Source organism: Narcine bancroftii, chromosome 4 (assembly GCF_036971445.1).
Source record: "Narcine bancroftii isolate sNarBan1 chromosome 4, sNarBan1.hap1, whole genome shotgun sequence".
In the NCBI taxonomy this organism is placed as follows: Eukaryota; Metazoa; Chordata; class Chondrichthyes; order Torpediniformes; family Narcinidae; genus Narcine; species Narcine bancroftii.
In genome coordinates this window covers 244502341-244523954 of record NC_091472.1, presented here as the reverse complement: position 1 = coordinate 244523954, position 21614 = coordinate 244502341, and the positions used below count along the sequence as shown (strand labels likewise).

Below are 21614 nucleotides of genomic sequence, written 5' to 3'. Positions count from 1 at the left end.
CGATGTAATGACAGAGTACTAATGATAATCTTGACCACTAGAGGGAGTAAGAGATGAGTTGTTGCAGCTAGGAGTAGATGCCTCCATGAGGTCATGAGTTCTAAAGCTAATAAAATATAGTTGTTATAAAAGAACCCAAGTTTCTTTATTACAATAAAAGAAACATCACACATATTTTCTTCAAGTTCTTTCCAGTGGAGCTTGCTGTGTTTGTAAAGCTATTTCATGCAGCATTTTCAAGGACCTGTGAGACAAGAATGAGCAATTGCATTCCTCCTTTGCTGATCAAGTTGATGAACTGTTGCTGAGCCATGCAAAGTCAAAACCAGGAAGTACCAAATATTTTGGGATCACAACAAAGGGATGGTGTTCACCATTAACCTTGAATGGAGATGCCCACACACCTAAGGGAACATAGATTGCTGACTTCCCCTTTTCTGGAGTTGTTTTGAAATTGGTGCCCTTTATAGGGGATCTATGGAGTCTATCAACAGAACAACCAGCAGGCAGACTGCTTAATCGGTCACTTTGTAAAATCTTGAGAGATAGCAGAGCAGGATGAAATTGTAGTAAAAAATACATTTATGGACACAAAGGGTGGCATTGTTAGTGCAGCGGTTTGTGCAAACCAGTGACCAGGGTTTGAAACTGGTGCATAGGTCTGCATGGGTTTCCTCCGGGAGCTCCGATTTCCTCCCACTGTTTAAAATGTACTGGGGTTGTAGGTTAATTGAGTGTAATTGGGCAGCATGGGTTTGTGGGCCAAAAGGACCTATTGGGTTTCTAAAATAGAATAAATGTAACACATGAAAATCCATGCGATTTAACGATTTTGATGAATTATCGGGATATCTTATGCAAAAGAACTGCCAATCCAAATGTTATATCAAGACCCAGTTACCAAAAGGTGGAATAGAAAATCATAGAACACAGCCTGCACATTAAAAATGAATTATATTATTCTCATTATCCTTCACTTTCAATATACTGTATTCTAAATTTATCATCTGCTTTTTCTGTCGAGAAAACAATTTTGACACAGAAGTGAAAATAAGTACTTTTTATCTATGCCTTTTGAGTTAAAGTAGTAAATAAATAATATAAATATGTAACAGGTGGCTTCTCATTTATCTTTGTCGAAAACCTTGGGGGGGGGCAGGGGGGAAAGAGTCAACAGGATCAGTGTTCTCCAGAGTATCAGTATCAAGTAGCTGGCCAGATTGAATAAACAAACACTCCAGGATAAGTACTGGGGCATTCTTAAAACAATGCAGAATAAGGATAAAAGGGAGAAGACTAGATAACAAGTGAGGGTGAATATGGATCAGATATTACAAAAGAATTTATGGGAGGATTAAGGATAAAGCAATGGAAATAAGCAACTACTTTGTCTGCAGGAAAGAAAACACAAAAGAATTCCAGAAATACCACATAACCAGGGGTCTTGTGGCAAGGTGGACATATAAAATAAGTATTAAAAATAGAGAGAAAAGCTGGTAAATTCCAAGGACTTTATGATCCACTTCTCAGAGTGGATATCTATGAATTCTGGAATTTTTACTATGGATTGGAGAGTAAAAAATGTTCAAAGGTTCCTTTTATGGTCATGTAATCATAAATTTAAAATGTAATTATATATGATATATTTCAACTTTTGTCAGCCATAAAGCAAACAAAGAGTCACCATGAGCAATGTTGCATAGACTCCTGTTCAAATCATCGGCATCCCGAGCTCTGATACGATCAGGAAGCCTTCAGCAGCCAAGACCTACTCAAATCCCCGATCCGATACCTGGTTACCACGAGACAGTCTCCAGCAGCCCACAGCCTGTGTGAGTCCTTCGACCGTAAGTCACGAACAGTCCACAGCCTGTGTGAGTCCTTCAACTGTAAGTCATGAACAGTCCACAGCCTGTGTGAGTCTTCAATCGTAAGTCACGAACAGCCCACAGCCTGTGTGGGTCTTTCAGTTGCTCAGCCCCTCACTCATTCGCTGCCATGATGACCTTCCCTATAGGGTTGTCTCCTATACTTCTTGATGCTTTTCCCATTTCTGGTGCCATATACTATGTCTGCTGCTCCCCCGGACTCTGCACCACCACCCTCCCCTACCCACCCCCCCCACAAGAATGATCTGCTGCCATCTTGGTCACTGACTCCATGGTAGCAGGATTTAAAAAAAAACCCACAATTGGTGCTTTAAAAGGCAGTTTAAAGCTTTCAAGACAGTATGGAGCCATCGACCAAAGTCCCAGGCAGTAGGACCCTGTGGAGCAGTGTGTTTCTGCTCTTCACTCTCCTGGGTCTGTACCAGTGGCAGCACTGCCATTACAGCAGCCCTGGAAGGGGTGTCATTTTTTAAAGAGGGGAAAGAGAGTGAAAACCTGCATCTATTTACTTGTTAATCAAATGTTAGTGAAGAAAATAGTGAAGGATGTAACAACAGAACATCTTGTAAAAATAGGCTGCGCAGTCAGGATGGACATGAAGGGAACATAAGAGGGAACAAGGATTACTTGATTTTCAGAGGTTTTTGACAAAATCCCAGTGTAGGAAGACAGGAAGTTGTGGCATGGAATGAGAACTGGCTCTCACATGGGGGTGGCTGCACCAGGTCTGAGGGTGTACATGGTGAATTTGGTTGCTATGACCTAATTGTAGATGTTTATGTTCCCCTTGACTTTTACAATTGATGTCCAAATGTATACAGTTTGAAGATATTCATGATGCATAAGGTGCACTCCTCAACCAAGACCGAAAGTTGGTGTATGGCATGTGGTTGTCAAATGTGATTCAATTTGCTCAAGGTGATTGAAAAATACCTGGAGAGATGAAGTTAAAGGAGCGAAAGTCTTACAAAGTTCATCTCAATATGACCATTGTGAGCAAGGTTGACAGAGATAAGGCTTTTCCCTTTGAAATAACGAAGGATGAGAGGTGACTTAATAGAGAGATACAATATGAGGGGCTTAGATAGGGTGGACAACCAGCACCATATTCCTGGAATGACAATAGTAAATACTAGAGGACATCTGTTTAAGGTGAGTGGAAGCAAGTTTAGAGGAATATTGGTGGCAAGTTATTTTAGACAGAGAGTGTTTGGTATCTGTAAAACATTCCTGGGGGTTGTGGTAGAGGCTGGTACAATAGGGATTCATGGATAGGCATTGGAATGTAAGAAAAATAGAGGGTTATGGGTGTGAGGTAGGGAAAAATGTGATTCTTATGGAATAGGTTTCCATAGCTCGGCAAAACATCATGGCTGAAGTACCTGTACAATGCTGTGATGTTCTATGTTCTAGAGTAAAAAAATAGGGTGGGGGGGGGGGGGGATAAATGTATCTTTTCAAAACAAGAAAGTCTGCGGATGTTGTGATTCTAGTTAGGAAACAAAAGGGCTGGATAAACTCAGCAGGTTCTGCAGCGCCCACAGGAGGCAAAGACATATAACCAACATATCAGGCCTGAGCCCTTCATTACGACTTGAGAAAAATGCAGACGCCTGAATAAAAAGACAGGGTGAGGAGGAAAGAAGGGGCAGAGGGAGGAGCACAGACCAACACCTGAGAGACTGTAGGTGGACATGGATAAGAGGGCTGCAGAGAATTAATGGGGGTGGGGGAGATAGCTATGTGAAGGCAGCACTGGAAGAAAGGAGACAGAGGGATAGGGGACAAGAGAGAGAGACAGATAAAGAGAGACAGGAGGTGGGGAGCTGGAGGAAAGGAGACATGAGGATAGGAAATGAGATGGTGGGGAGGGGCCGAACAGAAAGTAGAGAAGTTGATGTTAATGCTATCGGCTTGGAGGGTGCCCAGGTGGAGTATGAGGTCTCAGTTTGGCAGAACATGGGACCGTGGACAGACATGTCAGTATGGGAATGGGGCGGGGAATTGAAACGGGTAGCCACTGGAAGAGCCATACTATTGCAACAGAGAGCAGACAGGTTCTCAATTAAGTGATCTCCCAGCCTCCTTAGGAGATTATGCAGACTGGGGGATTGCTTTGCTCTGTCCTCTGCAATAGTAGGATCTCCCAGAGGCAACCCATTTCAATTTCCTGCCCTATTCCCACGCCAACACGTCTGTCCATTGTGTCATGCACTACCAAACTAACACCTCCTGCAAATTAGAAGCACGACACCTGACATTCCGTCTGGTCATCCTCCAACCAGATGGCATTAACATCAACTTCTCTGTTTTCATTTGCTCTCTCTACCATCTCTTTCCCTAACCCCATCTCCTTTCTTCCAGCTCCCTACCCCTTGCCTCTCACTGTTTCTTTATCCAAGTCTCCTTCTTTCAACTCTGCATTCACAGAGCTACACCCTTCCCCCAATTAATTCTCAGTTTTTTTCTCCAGTCCTCCTATCATGACCACCCATGGCACTTGGCTGTTGCCATGCTTCTCCTCTGTCTCTTCTTCCTTCCTTCCCTTGCCTTTTTTCTTTTGGTTCCTGCTTGGGTTTTCCTCATACCTTGAAGGATGAGAGGATGACTTAATAGAGGTATATAACCATTGGTTATATATCCTTGCCTCCTATGGACGCTGCATGACCTGCTGAGTTCCTCTAGCACATTGGTGAATAAATTCATCTTTCTCAGGTTGGGAGTCCAATGAGGATTGGTGCTTGGCTCCCAACTACAGTGATCTACATCAATGATTTGCTTGTTTCATTTTTTTTGGCAGATGCTAGAAAATGATGTGTGACTGTGAGTAGAAGGAAGAATGTAAAGAGGTTTAAGGTAATACAGAGAAGCAGAGTGGGTGTTTAAGAAACTTGGAGATCAAATAAATTGTTAAAAACATGGGAGTTATCTACTTCAGTGCAAAAAAATAGAAAATCAAAGTGTTCTTTAAATGATGAGAGATTGGATAGTGTTGATATTGAAAGGAACCATCGAATAAAATCAACGTAGAAGTACATTAAGGGATTAGGAAGGCAAATGGAACATTGGCCTCTTTTACATGATGATTTATATGGGAGTAAAGACAAAACTGCAATTCTGTAAAGCTTTGGTGAGATTACAACTGAGCACAGCAAGTCCTTGAATAATGTTGTTTTGTTCAATCTCGTTTCGTTATAATGTTGATAATAAAAAAAATTGAAAATAAAATACTGTGGTATTTTCCCTTGATATAAAATTGTTTTTGTTTAACACTGTTTCACTTAAATTAGCACTTTGTAAGAATGTATCAACAATGTTAAGTGAGGTCCTGCTGTATTACATGCAGATTCTGTACACTATATCCAAAAAGAAGAGATCTCTTTGCCTTAGGGTGAGTGTGTTGGAAGTTCACTGGGTTGGTTCCACCATTTGATGCACAGGAGAGATTGAGTAAGCTTGGCCTGTAGATCCCAGAATTTATACAAATTAAAGAACTCATTGAAACATACAAAATTCTTCCAGGGCTTAACAAGTTGGATACAGGGAAGTCTAGAACCAAGTATCACTATTTTACAATGAGGATAGGCCTTTCAGGATGGAAGTAAAGACACATTTTCTTCAGGGAGAGAGTGATAAAATTTTGGAATTTTTTTACTCTGCATGGTCTTCAAAACAGAGATTAGGCTAGGGGGACAATGCAGGAAATGGCTCAAGATCTGCTGCGACTTTGAAAAAAGAGGGATCAGGTTCAAATGGCCAAATGACCGGCTCCTGATCTTATATCTTATGCTTTAACATTTCTGAGATGAGCAGGGAAGAGATAGAGATTGTCACAACGATGATGGTGTCAGATACAAAAGGACCAATAATCTCAACTAATTTTGGCTCGTCTTTCTGAAGCAATACAAGGATTTAATGCCATTATCTGGCTGGCAATCACTATTTCAAGAAAGTCAAAAAACACTTACATGGGCAGTACATTAATTCTAGGTGTGGAAGGCTAATCCTACCTGCCCCCTTCTTCAGAGGAATGCTACACAATGCCTTTTCATATTTGTTTTATTAAACTACAGTTGACGTAGTGGTTAGCACAATGCTATTACAGCACCAGCGACCCAGGTTCAAATCTGGCGCTCTTTGTAAGGAGTTTCCTCTGGGTGCTCCAGTTTCCTCCCATATTTCAAGGATGTATGGAGTTAGTGGGCTAATTGGTCCCAATGTGTGTATTTGGGCGGCATGGACTTGTGGGTTGGAAGGGCTTGTTGGTGTGCCATTGCTCTAAATTAAATTAAATTACACCAGTGAGTGGGGTGACTTTTAAGTTGTGACCTTGAATGTTGGTTAGTTTCTCCACATTTGGAAATGGGATTGACCTTTCTTCATTTTTTTTCATCTTTACTGAAGGTCTAGAGGAGGGAACTTTTTCCCAAACACTGGATTTGACTTAACATTAGAAATCATTGGAACACTCAGTAGGTCAGGCAGCATCTGTGGAAAGAGAGAAAGACCATTTCAAGTCAAAGATCCTTTGCCAGACTGTATTTAGTTTGATGTTGTTGACTTAATTGCATACACATGAATTCATATAATTGAAAAAAGGGAACTCTTGGCAAAAAAAAACCCAACTAATCCCATTTCCCATTCTCAGTCCAAGGTTATGAATATTATAGATCTTTACAGTTACTCCTTAAATGTGACGAGAGCCCCTGCTGCCATCACTTTTTCAGGCAGTGAGTTCACCTCAAGTGCACTATGGGATAAAAACACTTCCCTTCAACCACTCCTTCATCCTTTCACCAATTACCTTGAAATTATGTCACCTCTTTCTAAAGGGAAATAGACTCCTGTTCAGCCTGTTGAGGCCTCTCATCTTTTTATATACCTGAATTAAATCTTCACTTCACCTCCTTTATTCAAAAGAAAACAAAACCAACCCAACCAATCTCTCATCATAATTTTCAAACTCTAGCTGTGGTAATATTTTGGTAATCTCCGTTGCAACCTACTGAACCATGACGATCTCCAGTGATCTGCACCACATTCAGATCTATAACTGTGGTTGAACTCTTTCCTGTGGATGGATTTGTTATTTAATCTAAAAAGAATGACAATATCTGAAATAATGGTGGAATTAAATTCAATATTAACTGAAAAAAGAGAATTGAAATTAAAGAAAAAGTTGGTAAAGCTGAGGAGTAACTGAGTTTGATAGTTCTTTCATTGAGCTGGTCCAGGCACAGTAGGTCTTCTATGTTGTAAAAGATTTGAATCTGACTTTTCTTGTGCTGGTATTTAAAGCTTCAAAGTATACATGATATACTTCAACTTATGTTTGCTATAAGGCAAACAAAGAATTGTCATGAGCATTGCCCAATGCCCCTAACAATAGGAGAAAGAGAAGCAAAAGAGAGTCCCATTGGAGATTCTAAGTGTCCATGGATTCGCCTCCAGCACTCCTGCAACCTCTGCATCCATACAAACTCCAGTTCAAACTATCGGCAACGCGAGCTCCAGATCCAATTTCGACACGATTCAGCACCTGAGGCCCTTTTTGGCATAAGCGCCTTCATGAATCCCGGTTCTGATACCTAGTTTCCATGAGCCAGTCTCCAGCAATCTGTGGCCTGTAAGGGTCCTTGATCACAAGTTGCCAGCAGCCCACATTGGTGCATTGCTCCTCTGGAGTCTGCAATCCCTTGTGGTACATTGCCCAGCGCAGATGCCACCAAATTGGTCACAAACCTCATGGTTGCAGAATTGAAAAAAAAAACCTACCATTGGCTCCTTTAACACCACCAGCCGTTTAAAGCCTGTATGGATCAGTCAGTGTTGGCATTGGGCGGTAGGACCCTGTGAAGAAGTTCTGTGTCTCCGCTACCTGGTCTCCAGGGCTCTCACCAGCAGCAACGTGGCTGTTACAGCAGTTCTGGCAGGATCACCACATTTCTTTATATGCATGCTGTTTTGTTTGATAATATAATGGTTAAACTATATATTAAAAAATAGCTTTTGCATTTGTTGAATCCACTTGTATTAAAAATAAGTATTATTTTTCTGCAACTGTTGCAAGTCAAGGTCAGCAAATATTCCAAGGATACATTCCTGGTTGATTATGGAACAGCAAGTTCATTCAAGGATAAAATCTTTCATTCCAGTTTGATTACTGTGGTAACTGCACAGAAATCTCAGCAAGGAGAGTTTGGGATAAGAATCAGAATTTGTCATGAAATTTGGTGTTTTGTGGCAGCATCCTAGTGCAAACATTCATATTATAACCATCTTAAAACATTACTATAAAAAATAAAAATAATAGTCCACAAAAAGGAATGCAGTGTCTTTGATTCATTGATTATTCAGGAATCTGATGGGCAGCAGGGAAGAAGCTGTCCTTGTGTCATTGGGTGCTCGTCTTTAGGCTCCTGTACCTTTTCCCAATGGTAGCTAGGCATGGCCTAGGTGGTGGGGGTCTTTAAGGATAGAAGCTGCTTTTTTTAAGACTGCCTCATGTTGATGTCCTCGATGGAGTGAAGTCTGGTGCCTGTGATGTTGTGGGCTGAGTTAACAACCCTCTGGAGTTTATTGGGATGACTGAACAAAAACTAAAGGGGAAAACTAGAAAAGGCATGATCACAATTGTCAATGGATTTCATTTAACCCGGGATGGCAGGAGATGTCAATTGGATGATTAAGCATTATGAGTCATATGCTTGCATGCTACAAATTATTTGCAATAGCAGGAACTTATTTGATTAGTGCTTTTCATCATATTTACCATTGCTGTGGAAGAAGCTTTTGTCGATAATTATCCATAAATATTTGGATATATTTCATTGGTTAGAGAATTCTATCCATTACAAGATAGAAAGAAAATTGCTGATTCAATCAAATCATGTGTAATAAAATTAGACCAATCTGGAGACACAAGGGACTGCAGACTCAGGAATCTGGAGCACAAAACAAACAAGAAAAATTTAGTGCTCTAGGCAGTAAGTGTGAAGGCAAAGGGACGTTTGAAATTTCAGGTTGAGACACTGCACCAGGACTAAAGACCGATCTATTTGATTAATAAGCTGATTTTACAAGCTATGGGCACCAATGTCCTGTATTTAAAAAAAACTCATTGTTAAAGTGGGTCTCTTACTTTCTCTTTGCAATAAAATGCTTTCCTCTGAGATTAACTACAATAAACAAAATAAAATTAAGTAAAGTCAATAATTCATATTACTTATTTGGAAGGGTAAGCAAAATATAAAAGGGTTGGAGAAGGGACAGAATTGATTGATTTGGTTGATAACAGCATTGAATAGTTGTTACATCAATCAGAAGAGATTGAATGGTTAGGCGGTCTTATCTCTAGAGAACAAAAGAGTTAAGGAATAGTGAGTAACACCAAAAATAGGGATCAAAAATATTTACTGATCATTACACCTTGGAGTTCAAGATAATTTTTTAAAACCCAAGAACTGCGTCTTGCTACCACAATGGGAAATTAACCGACTTGCATAAATGTCTTTGAAGGGAAACTAGGTAAACATGAAGAAGTGAAGCAGAAGGAAATGGTGCAGAAGTCAAATCAAAATGAGTGGGAGGAGAGTCCCGTGGAAACTTGGCAGATGCACAAATCTACTTAGCTGAAGACTCTCCGATATAGAGGAACAAGGCTTATCTTGATCTGTTCAATAAATAGTATGCAAGATTGAAAAATTACACTGTTGAATCCAGACTTTTTGGATAAAGAGCACTTTTCGGATAAAGAGTAAGAATTATTCCTTGAAGAAGAGCTCAGACCTGATACATCAGCAATATATCTGTTTCCAATAGACACTGAAAATACCGGCTGAGTTCCTTCAGCATTTCGGTGTGTTTTTTGCAGAATTTCTGCTTCAATCACAGCATATATCCTGTGCTTTTATGTGAGCTTGTATGAAGCTCCTCTTCTGGGGTTAAGATGACATGACAGAACTGCTTCCTAAAAGCTGTCCTTCAGTTCGCCTGCTCCTTGAGATGGTGGAACCCTTGTGAGGTTCCTCTAATGGATGTCAGGCTCTCATGCATTCACCAGAATTATTCTTTCTGTGCTCTGGAAACATGTACACTGATGAGATGTCAGCTTCTTCTATGGGCTATGCAACTGTTTTTACAGGCTTCAGGGTAAGTGAGCACCTACACTGAGACCCTTCACTTTATGAAAGACTGCCAAATAGTTAAACTACTGAACCTTATGGAGGAATAAACAAACATGTACACAATGTTCCCACTGCACACTTAATACATTCATATAAAAATTTAACTGATGCAGTTGTAGTGATTTGCACACCCAAGGTATGGTCGAACACTGTCTGGATCTTACTTGCAGATAATATTTTAGCCAAATCCTAACTCGAATGGCAATATGGAATAGGAGAGAGTTACAGCACTGAAAGAGGCCATTTGACTCATCAAGTTTATGATGACCAACATCCACCCATTTACACTAGTCCTACATCACTTCCTGTTTTTTAAAACAAATCTTGTTACATTTCTTTAAACTCCCCCAGATTTTACCATTCCCTGACACATGGGGAAAAATTTACAGTGGATAATTAACCTACCAGCTGACACATTTTTGGGATATGGGAGGAAATAAGAACTCTCTTGAGGAAACATGCTCAGAGGAGAACATACAAACTCCATACAGTCAGCATTTGAGGTCAGGGTTGAACTCAGGTCTTCAGCACTGTGAGACTGTGGCTCAAGTATCCTAGAGCATGACTACGTAGCTAGAAAAATACACTTATGCAGTTGATGGTGTCATGATATTTTCTTCTGCTCAATCTATTCCCTCGAGTGGCCTCCAGAGCTTGATTTAAACAACCAGATGGAATTAGTCTCTTAATCACACAATATGATGCATATCATTGTTTTTAGACAAGATCCTGGATGCCTGGGAATCCTTGATGAATATGTTGCTGCTCTTATCCTATGCCTAACTTGTGTTCCAAACAGACAGGCTACAGTTATAATTCTTGACTTTTATGTGGAAAAAATACACTATGTACATTGAGTTAATCAATATGATTAGTAAAGAGTTTCATATTAAAGATATATTTCATGAAGCTTACCAGAATCAATGATCCATCAGGGTTATTGCTTTCAATCCTTTCTTGGTGTTCCACATACATCTTTGAAACTCTTCAGATTTGTGTATCTCAGGTATCTTTGAATGGATGATCCACCTATTATTGGTCCATAATCTTGACAATATGCTCTGTGGCATTTTACTGTCCTTCACTGAATTAATAGTAACACCCTGACAAATACTTATAACGTAAGAGATTGCATTCATTTTCACTATGTCCTTGATCCGATGCATGCCCTCTGCCTTGAACAAGATATAAACCTTTCCATTTATCTTATGGTGACCATTTTATGTTTAATAATGTACACAGTCAAACATATTTTTATCTTTTTCAATGGCAAGATATTTTCAAAGCAGTAAAAATAATAACTGAGACAATTTCCCTGAAAATATTAAATGTATTACATTTTGCTATAATTGGAAAAGCTGCTGATAAAGTATTTTGGTAATTTTTGACAAAAGTATATATTTACCCTTCATTGTTTCCCAGTCCACGAATGAATCAACCAAGGACATTCCTCTTCTGTAGTAAGTTGTTGTAATTTCTAACCAATCTGCTTCCAGGGTGCAGATGGTTTGGCCTTTTCTCGTTACTCTGAGAGAAAGATTGCCTTCATGATAGGACCGCTTACTGAAGTCTTCATCAGAAACATTGAAAAGAGCAAACAGTTTCAAATCTAGATCGGAAAGAAATACAAAAAACAAACAACAACTCATTTAAACATCTTCCTAATGAGCTACAACAGGTAGTTCAGAAGAACACTGTGGAATTCTGTGAAAACCCACATTGGTTGGAAGGAAAGTGATAGGTTTTGTTGACACCAGCCAATTGATTTGACTTCCCATCGGAAAGGCCACCTGGTTGAATAAACACTGTTGAGGATGAGGACAAGGGTGTAAAAGACCAGCCAAGCCAATCCCATCAGACTTGAGCGGAAAGGGATTGTGGAGTGATAAACATGTGGCCTGACCAATCTTTTCAGAGCAGGAATCTGAAAAACAGGTAGTCAAAGTTGCTCCTGTATGGGTTAGGTTAAAATTACTTTTTATTTTAGGATTACAAATGGTTATGCAAAGTAGAACAATCCTTCATAGGATGCAGAAGTGGAACTCAATTTCTCACATTGCACCTCATAATATTCAATAATATGCTCAATAGCAGATGCATTTTAACGAAGGTGGGAATAAATCCAGAGCATCACAGTATGCTATATATAAAATAAAAAAATAATATATTAAACTATGCTATAAATACATGTGAAAGAAGTAAAAAATTAAAAATATAACCAAGGCACAAACCTTCCTTTGGTTGAACAGAAGCAAAGCTTTCCTTTCCAATTCCCTTTACTTTCCCATGCAAAAGATCTTCTGGAGGCGAACCATTCTCTATAACATGTTCTCCTTCTTCTGCAGATTCCACTGACTTTGAACTTAAAGTTCCCTCATTGAATTTTACAGAGTTATGGTCAGGACTATGCTTACTTTGATCTGGTATCTGAAAGTTGGCATCCTGAGCCAAATCCACATCTGGTTCTGTTGATAAATTTGTGCCATTGCAGGACTTTGATTGGGAATGAAGCTGGTTCAAAAATCCAATGAATTTCATTCCTTTCTTGGCTGAATCATTAACCTAATAGAATAAAATAATATTATTTTAAAAATATTTTTAAATTGTTTAATTAAATAGCGTAACAAGCATATACTGCAGGTTGTGCTTCTGTGGACCATAAGACATAGGAGCAGAAATAGACCGTTCAGCCCATTGAGTCTGCCCCCCATTTAATCATGAACTGATCCATTTTCCACTCAGCCCCACTGCCCGGCTTTCTTTCCAATAACTTTTGATTCCCTGGCTAATCAAGAACCAATCAATTTCTGCCTTAAATACACTCAATGACCTAGCTGCCACAACCACCTGTGGCAAGAAATTCCACAGATTTCTCAGAGTTAAAATTTACTGTCGTGAAATTCAGTGTTTTGAGGCAGCGTCACAGAGCAAACATTTATATGATAACCATCTTACAACATTACCATAAAATAAAAATAATAGTGCACGTAAAGTAAGGTGGTGTCTGTGGTTCAGTGGTTATTCAGGAATCTGATGGCAATAGGGAAGAAGCTGTCCTTGTGCTGTTGAGCAGTCGATTTTAGGCTCCTGAACCTTTTTCTAAATGGTAGCAGAGTGAAGAGGGTATGGCCTGGGTGGTGGGGGTCTTTGAAGATAGACGATGTTTTTTTAAGACACCGCCTCATGTAGATCTCTTCGATGGAGTGAAGTCTGGTGCCTGTGATTTCGCAGGCCGAGTTAACAACTTTCTGGAGTTTAGTCTTATCCTGAGAGTTGGCACCTCCATACCAGGCAGTGATGGAACCAGCCAGAATACTCTCCATGGTACACCTGTAGACGTTTTCTATCATTTTCGGTGACATGTCGAATCTCCTCAGACACCTCACAAAGCATAGTCGCTGGTGAGCCTTCTTTGTGATCACATCAACATGGAGGCTCCAGGACAGATTGTCGGAAATGCTGACACACAGGAATCTGAAGTTCTTGACCATCTCCACTAGAGCCCAAGTTGAGGATTGGATCACGTTCCCCTGGCGTCCTTCTGAAGTCCACAATCATCTACTTGGTTTTGCTGACTTTGAGCACAAGGTTGTTGTTACACCATTCAACAAGCTGATCTACCTCCCTCCTGTGCACTTCCTCATTCCCATTTGTGATTTTGCCGACAACTGTGGTGTCATTGGCAAACTTGTAGATGGCACTGGAATTGTGCCTAGCTACACAGTCATGGGTGTATAATGAGTTGAGCATCTTCTGGCTAGACAAAATCCTCTGCATAATATTTTGAAGTGATGCCCTCCAATCCTGAAATTTTGCCTTCTAAATTCTCCAATCATGGGAAACATGGCACAATTCCAATGCCACCTACAAGTTTGCTGTATTTACGTGTGTAATTAGTGGTACCAATCCAATGCTGTGAGGTACCTGCTTTACGTCTTGGAAATGTACAGGGAGTGAGGCAGGCACGTCTGCTGTGTATGACATCTTGATTGAACATTTCCTTCCTCACAAAACCTACTTTTCAGAATCTCATCATGAAACTATATTGTTGGTGCCAGGTGTTATCCAATGAGGGAAAATCAGTGGAGGTCCTTGCCAAATGGTGTCAAATGGAAGATCCATTCTCTTGTAAGTTCAGTAAAAGAGTTTGTGATGAATTGCAGCCTGATTTCCAAGCTGCATAATTTTTGAAGTGCTATTTGTGTACTGCACCTCAATGACTGATGCTTTAACAACATTGATCCTGGAGGGGAGATGATGAAGTTTGAACAGTCTGCCATTTATTCCATAGAAATGCTCCAGTGGGGAATTCATGGAGGCAAGATGCAAATTTGTTGTGAGGAAGATAAAGAAGAGCTTTGTCTAACCTTGGCTGACAGTGAGATTATGCCCACAGAGGACCGGGTTGGCTCTTTTCATGGTTTGCAAATCCATCTTGTGAGATATTGAGAATGGAAACATGATCAATGGGTCCTGCACATTTAAAGAATTTGCACACAGGCATCATCCACTTCTCAACATGAAGCTGGCAACCTGGGACATCAGAACCATTATGGACAACCTCCACAGTGATTGACTTGAATGCTCTTTTGCTTTCACTGCTTTGAACTCAGATGCTGCTAAATTAATATCCAAAGAATAAAAGATTACACCTACATCTGGAAATGCAAATCAGAAATGTCCTGCTGGGCAGGTTTTGATTAATACTAGCCCCTGACAATAAGGGGCCACGGTGAGATTCTGAAAAGCATGGAGTACAGCAGAAGGTACAGAAACCTAATTTCAAGCACCTCGAGGTTCAAGGACAGTTTTTTTCCAACAGCTATCAGACTCTTGAATCTACCCATACTACCCAAACCATAACAATAATCTAAGACCACCTTAGATTTGTCTGCATTATTAAAACTGCTCAACTTTTTGCACTACTATAAATGTGAATATTTGTCTATTTATCCTTTCAAATTGTTTCCCTAATTTTTCTCTTGTGACACATCTGTGTTAGTCTAATTTATACTTGTTGTGAACACACAAGAGTCTGGAGGTGCTGGATCTGGAGCTAAACACAATCTGCTGGAGGAGTTCAGTGCATTATGTGGGAGAAAAAGAATTGTCAATGTCTTGGGCTGGAAACCCATTATCAAGTCTTCATGTTTGTCAGTGTGTTTTACATACCTTTGAAACTGCAGCAAGCCTTTTCATTTCATCAGTTCATTGTACTTATGTGAATGAGAGTAAACTTTCATCATACCAGAATACAGGATCAGCTTCAAACCCAGCACTAAGACCAGGTTGACTCGGCACCAAGAATGAACCAGTCAAGTGTTTCAGTAATTTCTATTGGATTATTAAAGGTCTCCCGCCGCCCGGGCAGCAACCTCCTTTGAAGAAGACCGCAGAGCCCACCTCACTGACAAAAGACAAAGGAGGAAAAACTTAACACCCAACCCCAACCCACCAATTTTCCCTTGCAACCGCTGCAACTGTGTCTGCCTGTCCCGCATCGGACTTGTCAGCCACCAACGAGCCTGCAGCTGACGTGGACATTACCCCTCCATAAATCTTTGTCCGCAAAGCCAAGCCAAAGAAGATTAAAGGTCTCATAACCTTCTGAGTCACTTTACTGTGGAACCAACACACTGTGGTGATCATGGCATATGTGCCAACCCAAGCTGCAGATCAACGTACTTCCACCTGGAGAAATCCCAAGGCCCAAGCTCATGAAGGAGTTAAACAGATTCTCCTGGGTGATTTTAATAGTGGAGTCAGAAAAGTTAGAAATCTTATCTGCTTATTGTCTCTCATTTCCTATCTTACTGCTCCTACTCTGCCGACATTACTGAGACACAACTGTGAGTCCTCTTTGGGAATTCCATGTTTAGGAGTCCTTGGGAATGCAATTATGGAAGGTAAACTTAAATCACTGAAAGACAATTTGCAACTTTTTTTTGAGAAATGGCAAAATCTAACAATTTAGACAACCCTGTCACACAATAAAAGCAGCTAAACTGATATTTTGTAAAATAAATCAGAAAATGTTCAAAATATTCTGCAGGTTAGGCAGCATCTGAGAAAATAGAAACTGGTTTCATATTTCATCAGAATCTGCCACATTATGATAGCCTATTTCTTCTTTTAAAGCCATGCTTTAATTCAATCAAATACAATTTTGGAAGAACATGAGGAAAGTACCATTTGGCCTGAATTTTTAAAATTATTTATCTATGTTCTTTATTGTTTGAAGCAGGGTTAGCATGAGAAGAGGGACAGATAGGTGGGATTAAGGGAAAGAATGGAAACTGCTATTGAAGAAGGGGTGAGCAGGGTTACGATTCAGGATGGTTCAAATGTCAAGGAAGGAAGCAAAGGAACTGACACATATTCTATTCTCTCTGGAATTAAGCATTTATTTAAGAAATAGAATTGTTTTGGTGACACTGACATAAACCATAATTAAACTTTCTGTGTCCAAACTAAATCACTTTTGTCTTCTGATAAGATCGAGGAATGTTATTTTGCTTATAAAACCTGGATAGGTCAACTTTTAGGTTAAACATTGCTGTGTGGGCTATGATTTGTAGATCTGAGTGTTTATCTCATTTACTATTTGAACAGATGAAAATTCAAAATTTTTTAGGTTTGTTCATATGTTAAACTTGAAGCAATTGAATAGTAAAATATAAAATTTTGTATTATTTATGAATAAATGTTTCAAAACATTATTTTTTTCAATATTGAGCAAAAGTGTAATAGAACCCTTGGTAACTGGCACCAACGGGAATTGCAGATGCTGGACATGTGAATTTTCCAATTGCCTGAGGCTCACTATTCCAAAGCTTATCTAATACCCCTACTTTAAGAATAAACAGTTTAAAAGGCAAAAGACCGTGCAAAATGTCAAGCAATTTGAAAAAAAATATCAGTATTGCAGTCTTTAATTATGTTAAGTTCACTTTAATCAGGTAATTCCCATAACTCACAAAATTTAAATTCAAACCCAAGTAGCTGGTGCTGTAATAGCGTTGTGTTAACCTCTACGCTAAATCATGCCGCCACCATAATGAACTGTTCCTCCCACAAGTTTACAAATAAAGCCTTACTAATATCTTTACTAGAGTAAAACATTTAATTTTACAATTTTAAACTTTTATTTAGGGTGGCATATTTAGCGTAGCAGTTTAGCACAATGCTGTTACAGCGCCAGCAACTGGGACTTAGGGTCGAATCTCGTACTGTCTGTAATGAGTTTGTACGTTCTCCCCGCGTTTCCTTCTACCCTTCAAAACACACTGGGGGTTGTAGGTTAGTGGGTGTAACTGGGCAGCATGGGCTCATTGGCTGAAAGGCCTGTAACCATACAGTATGTCTAAATTTATAATTTTAAATTTAATATACCTCATAATATACAAACAGAGATAAAGACTCTTACTAGACAGGGATGGGGTGACACTTTGGGAGAGTCATCCCAGTGGCATTGGCCACTCTTCATCCTGGAAGATGCCATTTTATTCAAACACAACTTTTTTGAAACATTATTCAAACACGCTGCTGTGGGCAGGGCACGACCAGAGCGCTCCACTGGTTTGCTCCAATTTCACCAAGGGTTTGTGCTTTGCTTCGGAGAACATTCATTTTTACTTAAAATTATTTATTTATTTCCTCACTTTTTTTTGGCTGGTTGCTTGGTGTTGCCGGTTGCTTGGCGTTGCCAGTTGCTTGAATTCCAGGTAAAGATATAAACAACTGTATTTTAAACACAAAAGGAGATTTTCCTAAAAGTTTTTAAAAGGCCTGCAAATTAAACACTGATTTTATGATAAGTGAAGAGTCAATAATTTATCTGATGTGCATCCTGTAGGTGTTATTCAGGTGTACCACGATAGGGCAAACAACAACGGTGAAACTTAAAAATCACCAAGAACAAGCCAAAAGAGAAAAATATACATTATTCAATTGGAAAACTGATCAATTATGGAGTACCTACTCAGGTGCTCCTCAAAGAAATGATTTATCAACACACTACTCATTTATTTGACACCATTCATCACTTCCAAGAACTTATCCTTGATTCTGTTCATGACTCAACAGGCTTCTCTGAAAGGCAAGCATTATGACAGAGTACCTTGTCCAACAGCCCTTTCAAAACATCACTGGACAGCATCTGATTGCTGACAGACCATTCTTCAACGACCAGCTTGCTATAGTTCTGTTCTCCTTGCTCTGACTTCTTTACACTGTATTGAAGAAAAATAACCCCAGAAACTACATTAGAATAATGAACAATTTTACTCACCAGAAAGAAATTATTTTTTTCAGGACATATACACGAAGAACAGAAGAAGCATTTCTGTTCATATTAGAATTGATTTTAGCAAAAATATTCCAATAACTGTTAAATTCAATTTGGAAAATGGCATTCTACAATAACTATAAAGAATAAGCACTTGCACTTTCTTAAAAGTTTTGTATTAAATCAGTTTACATTTCTCTATATATATCAAAGATCAAAGCAAATGATACTTATTTTTGTTTAGCAGATGCCAACAGAAGCAAACTGCATTCTTTAAGGTACTCTGTTAAAATATGTAGTTTTAATCCATAGATCATTACAACACATTACAGGCCCTTTGCCCCATAATGTTGAGCCAATCTATATATACCTACTCAACATTCTAAATTTTCCCTATCTCACACCTATAATTCTCTATTTTTCTTGCATCCTTGTGTCTGATCAAGAGTTTTTAAAAATCCCTATTGCACCAGCCTCCACCACCATCCCTGGCAATGAATTCCAGGCACTCACTACTCTGTGTGGAAAAAAAAACTAACTCCTGAAGTTTCCCTGAAACTTTCCTCCCCTCACCTCTGTCATCTGGTATTTGCTACTATTGCCCTATGGAAAAGGTGCTGGCTGTCCATCCTATAATCTCATAATCTTATAGATCTCTATTCAGTCACCTCTCATCTGAAGGGAAAAGCTCTGTTAACCTTGCCTCATATGACTCATTCTCCAATCTAGGCAATATCCTGGTAAATCTCCTCTGCATCCTCTCTAAAGATTCTACATCCTTTCTGTAATGAGGTGAGCAGTACTGAACACAATATTTCAAGTGTGGTCTAACCGGAGTTTTATAGCTGCAACTTTACCTCTTGACTCTTGAACTCAATCCCTCCACTAATGAAGGGCAGCACACCATAAGCCTTTTTAACTACCTATCAACCTGCATGGCAACCTTGAGAGAGCTATGGATTTGGATCCCAAGGTCCCTCTGCCCTCTGATCTTCCACACTATTAAGAACCCTGCCATTAACCATATACTCCATCCTCAAATTCAACCTTCCAAAATGCATCACTTCAACCTCTGAAGCTCCAATAGCTCAGTGGTTAGAGCACTGGTCTTGTAAATCAGGGACATGAGTTTGTTCCTCGCTGGGGCCTCATTTCTGTGAGGGGCGCTGGACAAAGTGGTGATTCTCTGTCTTCCTTACAGTAGACAAAGTAAAAAAAATTCATGCATGTTACATTCTAAATGTAGTATTACGAGACAATAATGAAACCTTTACCTTTTTTTTAAACCTTATCTAGATTGGACTCCAACTGCCACTTCTCTGCCCAACTCTGCGTCTTGTTTATATCCCTGTTGTAACCTATGGCAACCTTCTACACTACCCACCACATCTCCAATCTTTGTGTCATCTGCAGACTTACTGACCCATCCTTCTAATTCTTCGACCTGGTCATTTATAAAGAGCTGGGGTCTGATAATAGATCCCTGCAGATCCTTTAACCTTAAGCTGCCCTACCTTCATTCAAGTTATCCTTCTTTTCTTTATATATGCATATAACACCAAGTTTTCTTTAATTCTATTTGCCAAAGCTTTCTCGTGCCCCCTTCCAGCTCTACTAAGTCTTTTCTTCAGTTCCCTTCTGGCAACTATTTAAATCTCATGAGCCCTTCCTGTCTTTTGCTTCCTAAACCTTAGGTCTATGTCCTTCTTCCTCTTGACAAGCTGCCACACCTCTTGTCAACCATGGTACCCTATCCTACCATCTTTTCCCTGTCTCAGTGGGTCAAACCTATCTAGAACCCCATGTAAGTGGGCCCCAAATATCTATCCTCCATATTACTTCTGAGTTTCTCTCTGAGAACATTTTTTCCCAATTTACTTTCCCCAAATCCTGCCTAATCCCTTCCCCAATAAAACACTTTTCCATTTTGCCTACGCCAGTCCTTGTCCATTGCTATGCTAATGGTCAGGGGAGTTGTGGTGATTGTGGTGATTGATAGAATTCTTCCAGATTTTCAATCCTTATTGGTAATAATGTGTTAGTATTGTGGGATTACATAAATATACTGATTTTAAAAGAGAATTTCAGTTTCTGTCCTTGTAAAACAGAGTAACTAGAGGAATTAAGACTACCAAATTAAATCCCATGCAGAATATGATTGTATTTTGAAGTAAAATACGGTTTTTTTACTGTTCCCAGTATATGCGACTAATAGTTGAATTTTGTTGATCAATGTTTTGGGTAAAATTTAGGGGGTTGACAACTACATGCGTACTAATTTTGACTGCAGTAAGCACTTGCGTTGTTTGAGTTGGGAACTCAGATGGGTGGGCGACTGGAGTGAGTCATCAAGTAACCTTTATTTGTTGTTCATACCATGCTCGTACAGTTAAGACAAAATAATGTATCTCCTGGACCATGGAGCATATTTAATAAATATAGGTTAGAATTTAAGTTCAACACATTTAAAATATTAACACTTATACATTAACGGTGCCCAATCTTCAAATATTCTGGGAATTCAGGAGTCTGATGGCTTGGAGGAAAAAGCTCTTGCTCAATCTGAACATAAGGGCGCGAGTCCTACGGTACCTCCTACAGATGGCAGAAGGGAAAACAGTTTACATGGAGTCCTTCACAATGTTTATTGCCTTTTGCCTGCATCGAGTGTTGTAGATGTCCTGCATGGGAGGAAGAGAACCCCCAATGATCTTTTCTGCTGACTTCATTATCCTCTGCAGGATTTTGCGGTCTGAGGAGGTCCAGCTTCCAAACCAGGCAGTGATGCAGTTGCATAGGATGCTCTCGATACATCCTCTGTAGAAAGTAGTGAGGATGGAGGGTGGGAGATGAATTTTCCTCAGCCTTTGCAGGAAGTAGTGGTGCTGCTGGGCTTTCTTGATTATGGAGCTTGTATTAAGGACTGTGCGAGGTACTCTGCCAAGTGTACTCCAAAGAACTTGATTCCTTTGACGACCTCAATGGTGGAGCTGTTAATGGTCAGTGGAGCATGGCCCCCCTCAGACCCTCTTAAAGTCAACAAACATCTCTTTTGTTTTTTTGACATTCACATGCAGGTTTTTGGCTTTGCACCAACAGGTGAGAGTCAGTGTTCAAGGTGTTGGGAGCTTGGATGGACAAGCAGCTGGCTGGGACCAGGTTGTAAATCTGCGTTTGGAGCATCGGGAGCTTGGATAGGTGAGCAGCAACAGCCTGTGGTTGAGGTGTTGGGAGCTCTGGAGGGTGGTCAGC

At 39.8% G+C, this 21614-nt stretch overlaps 1 protein-coding gene across 9 annotated transcripts in view; it reads right to left on the bottom strand.

Moving 5' to 3' along the window:
* The window catches only part of rftn2 (raftlin family member 2), a 186283-nt gene that overhangs the window by 13003 nt on the left and 151666 nt on the right, over positions 1–21614 (bottom strand). For 7 of the 9 annotated variants that reach the window (XM_069934549.1, XM_069934546.1, XM_069934551.1 and 4 more), the window contains exons 15-17: positions 18195–18306; positions 12307–12637; positions 11481–11684 (exon numbers count right to left, since the gene is read on the bottom strand). In XM_069934549.1, coding sequence (XP_069790650.1) covers positions 11481–11684; positions 12307–12637; positions 18195–18306 — 647 coding nt within the window. Of the gene's footprint in view, positions 1–11480; positions 11685–12306; positions 12638–18194; positions 18307–21614 lie in introns of those variants that run through there. The other 2 variants (XM_069934554.1, XM_069934556.1) reach the window with 2 other exon arrangements.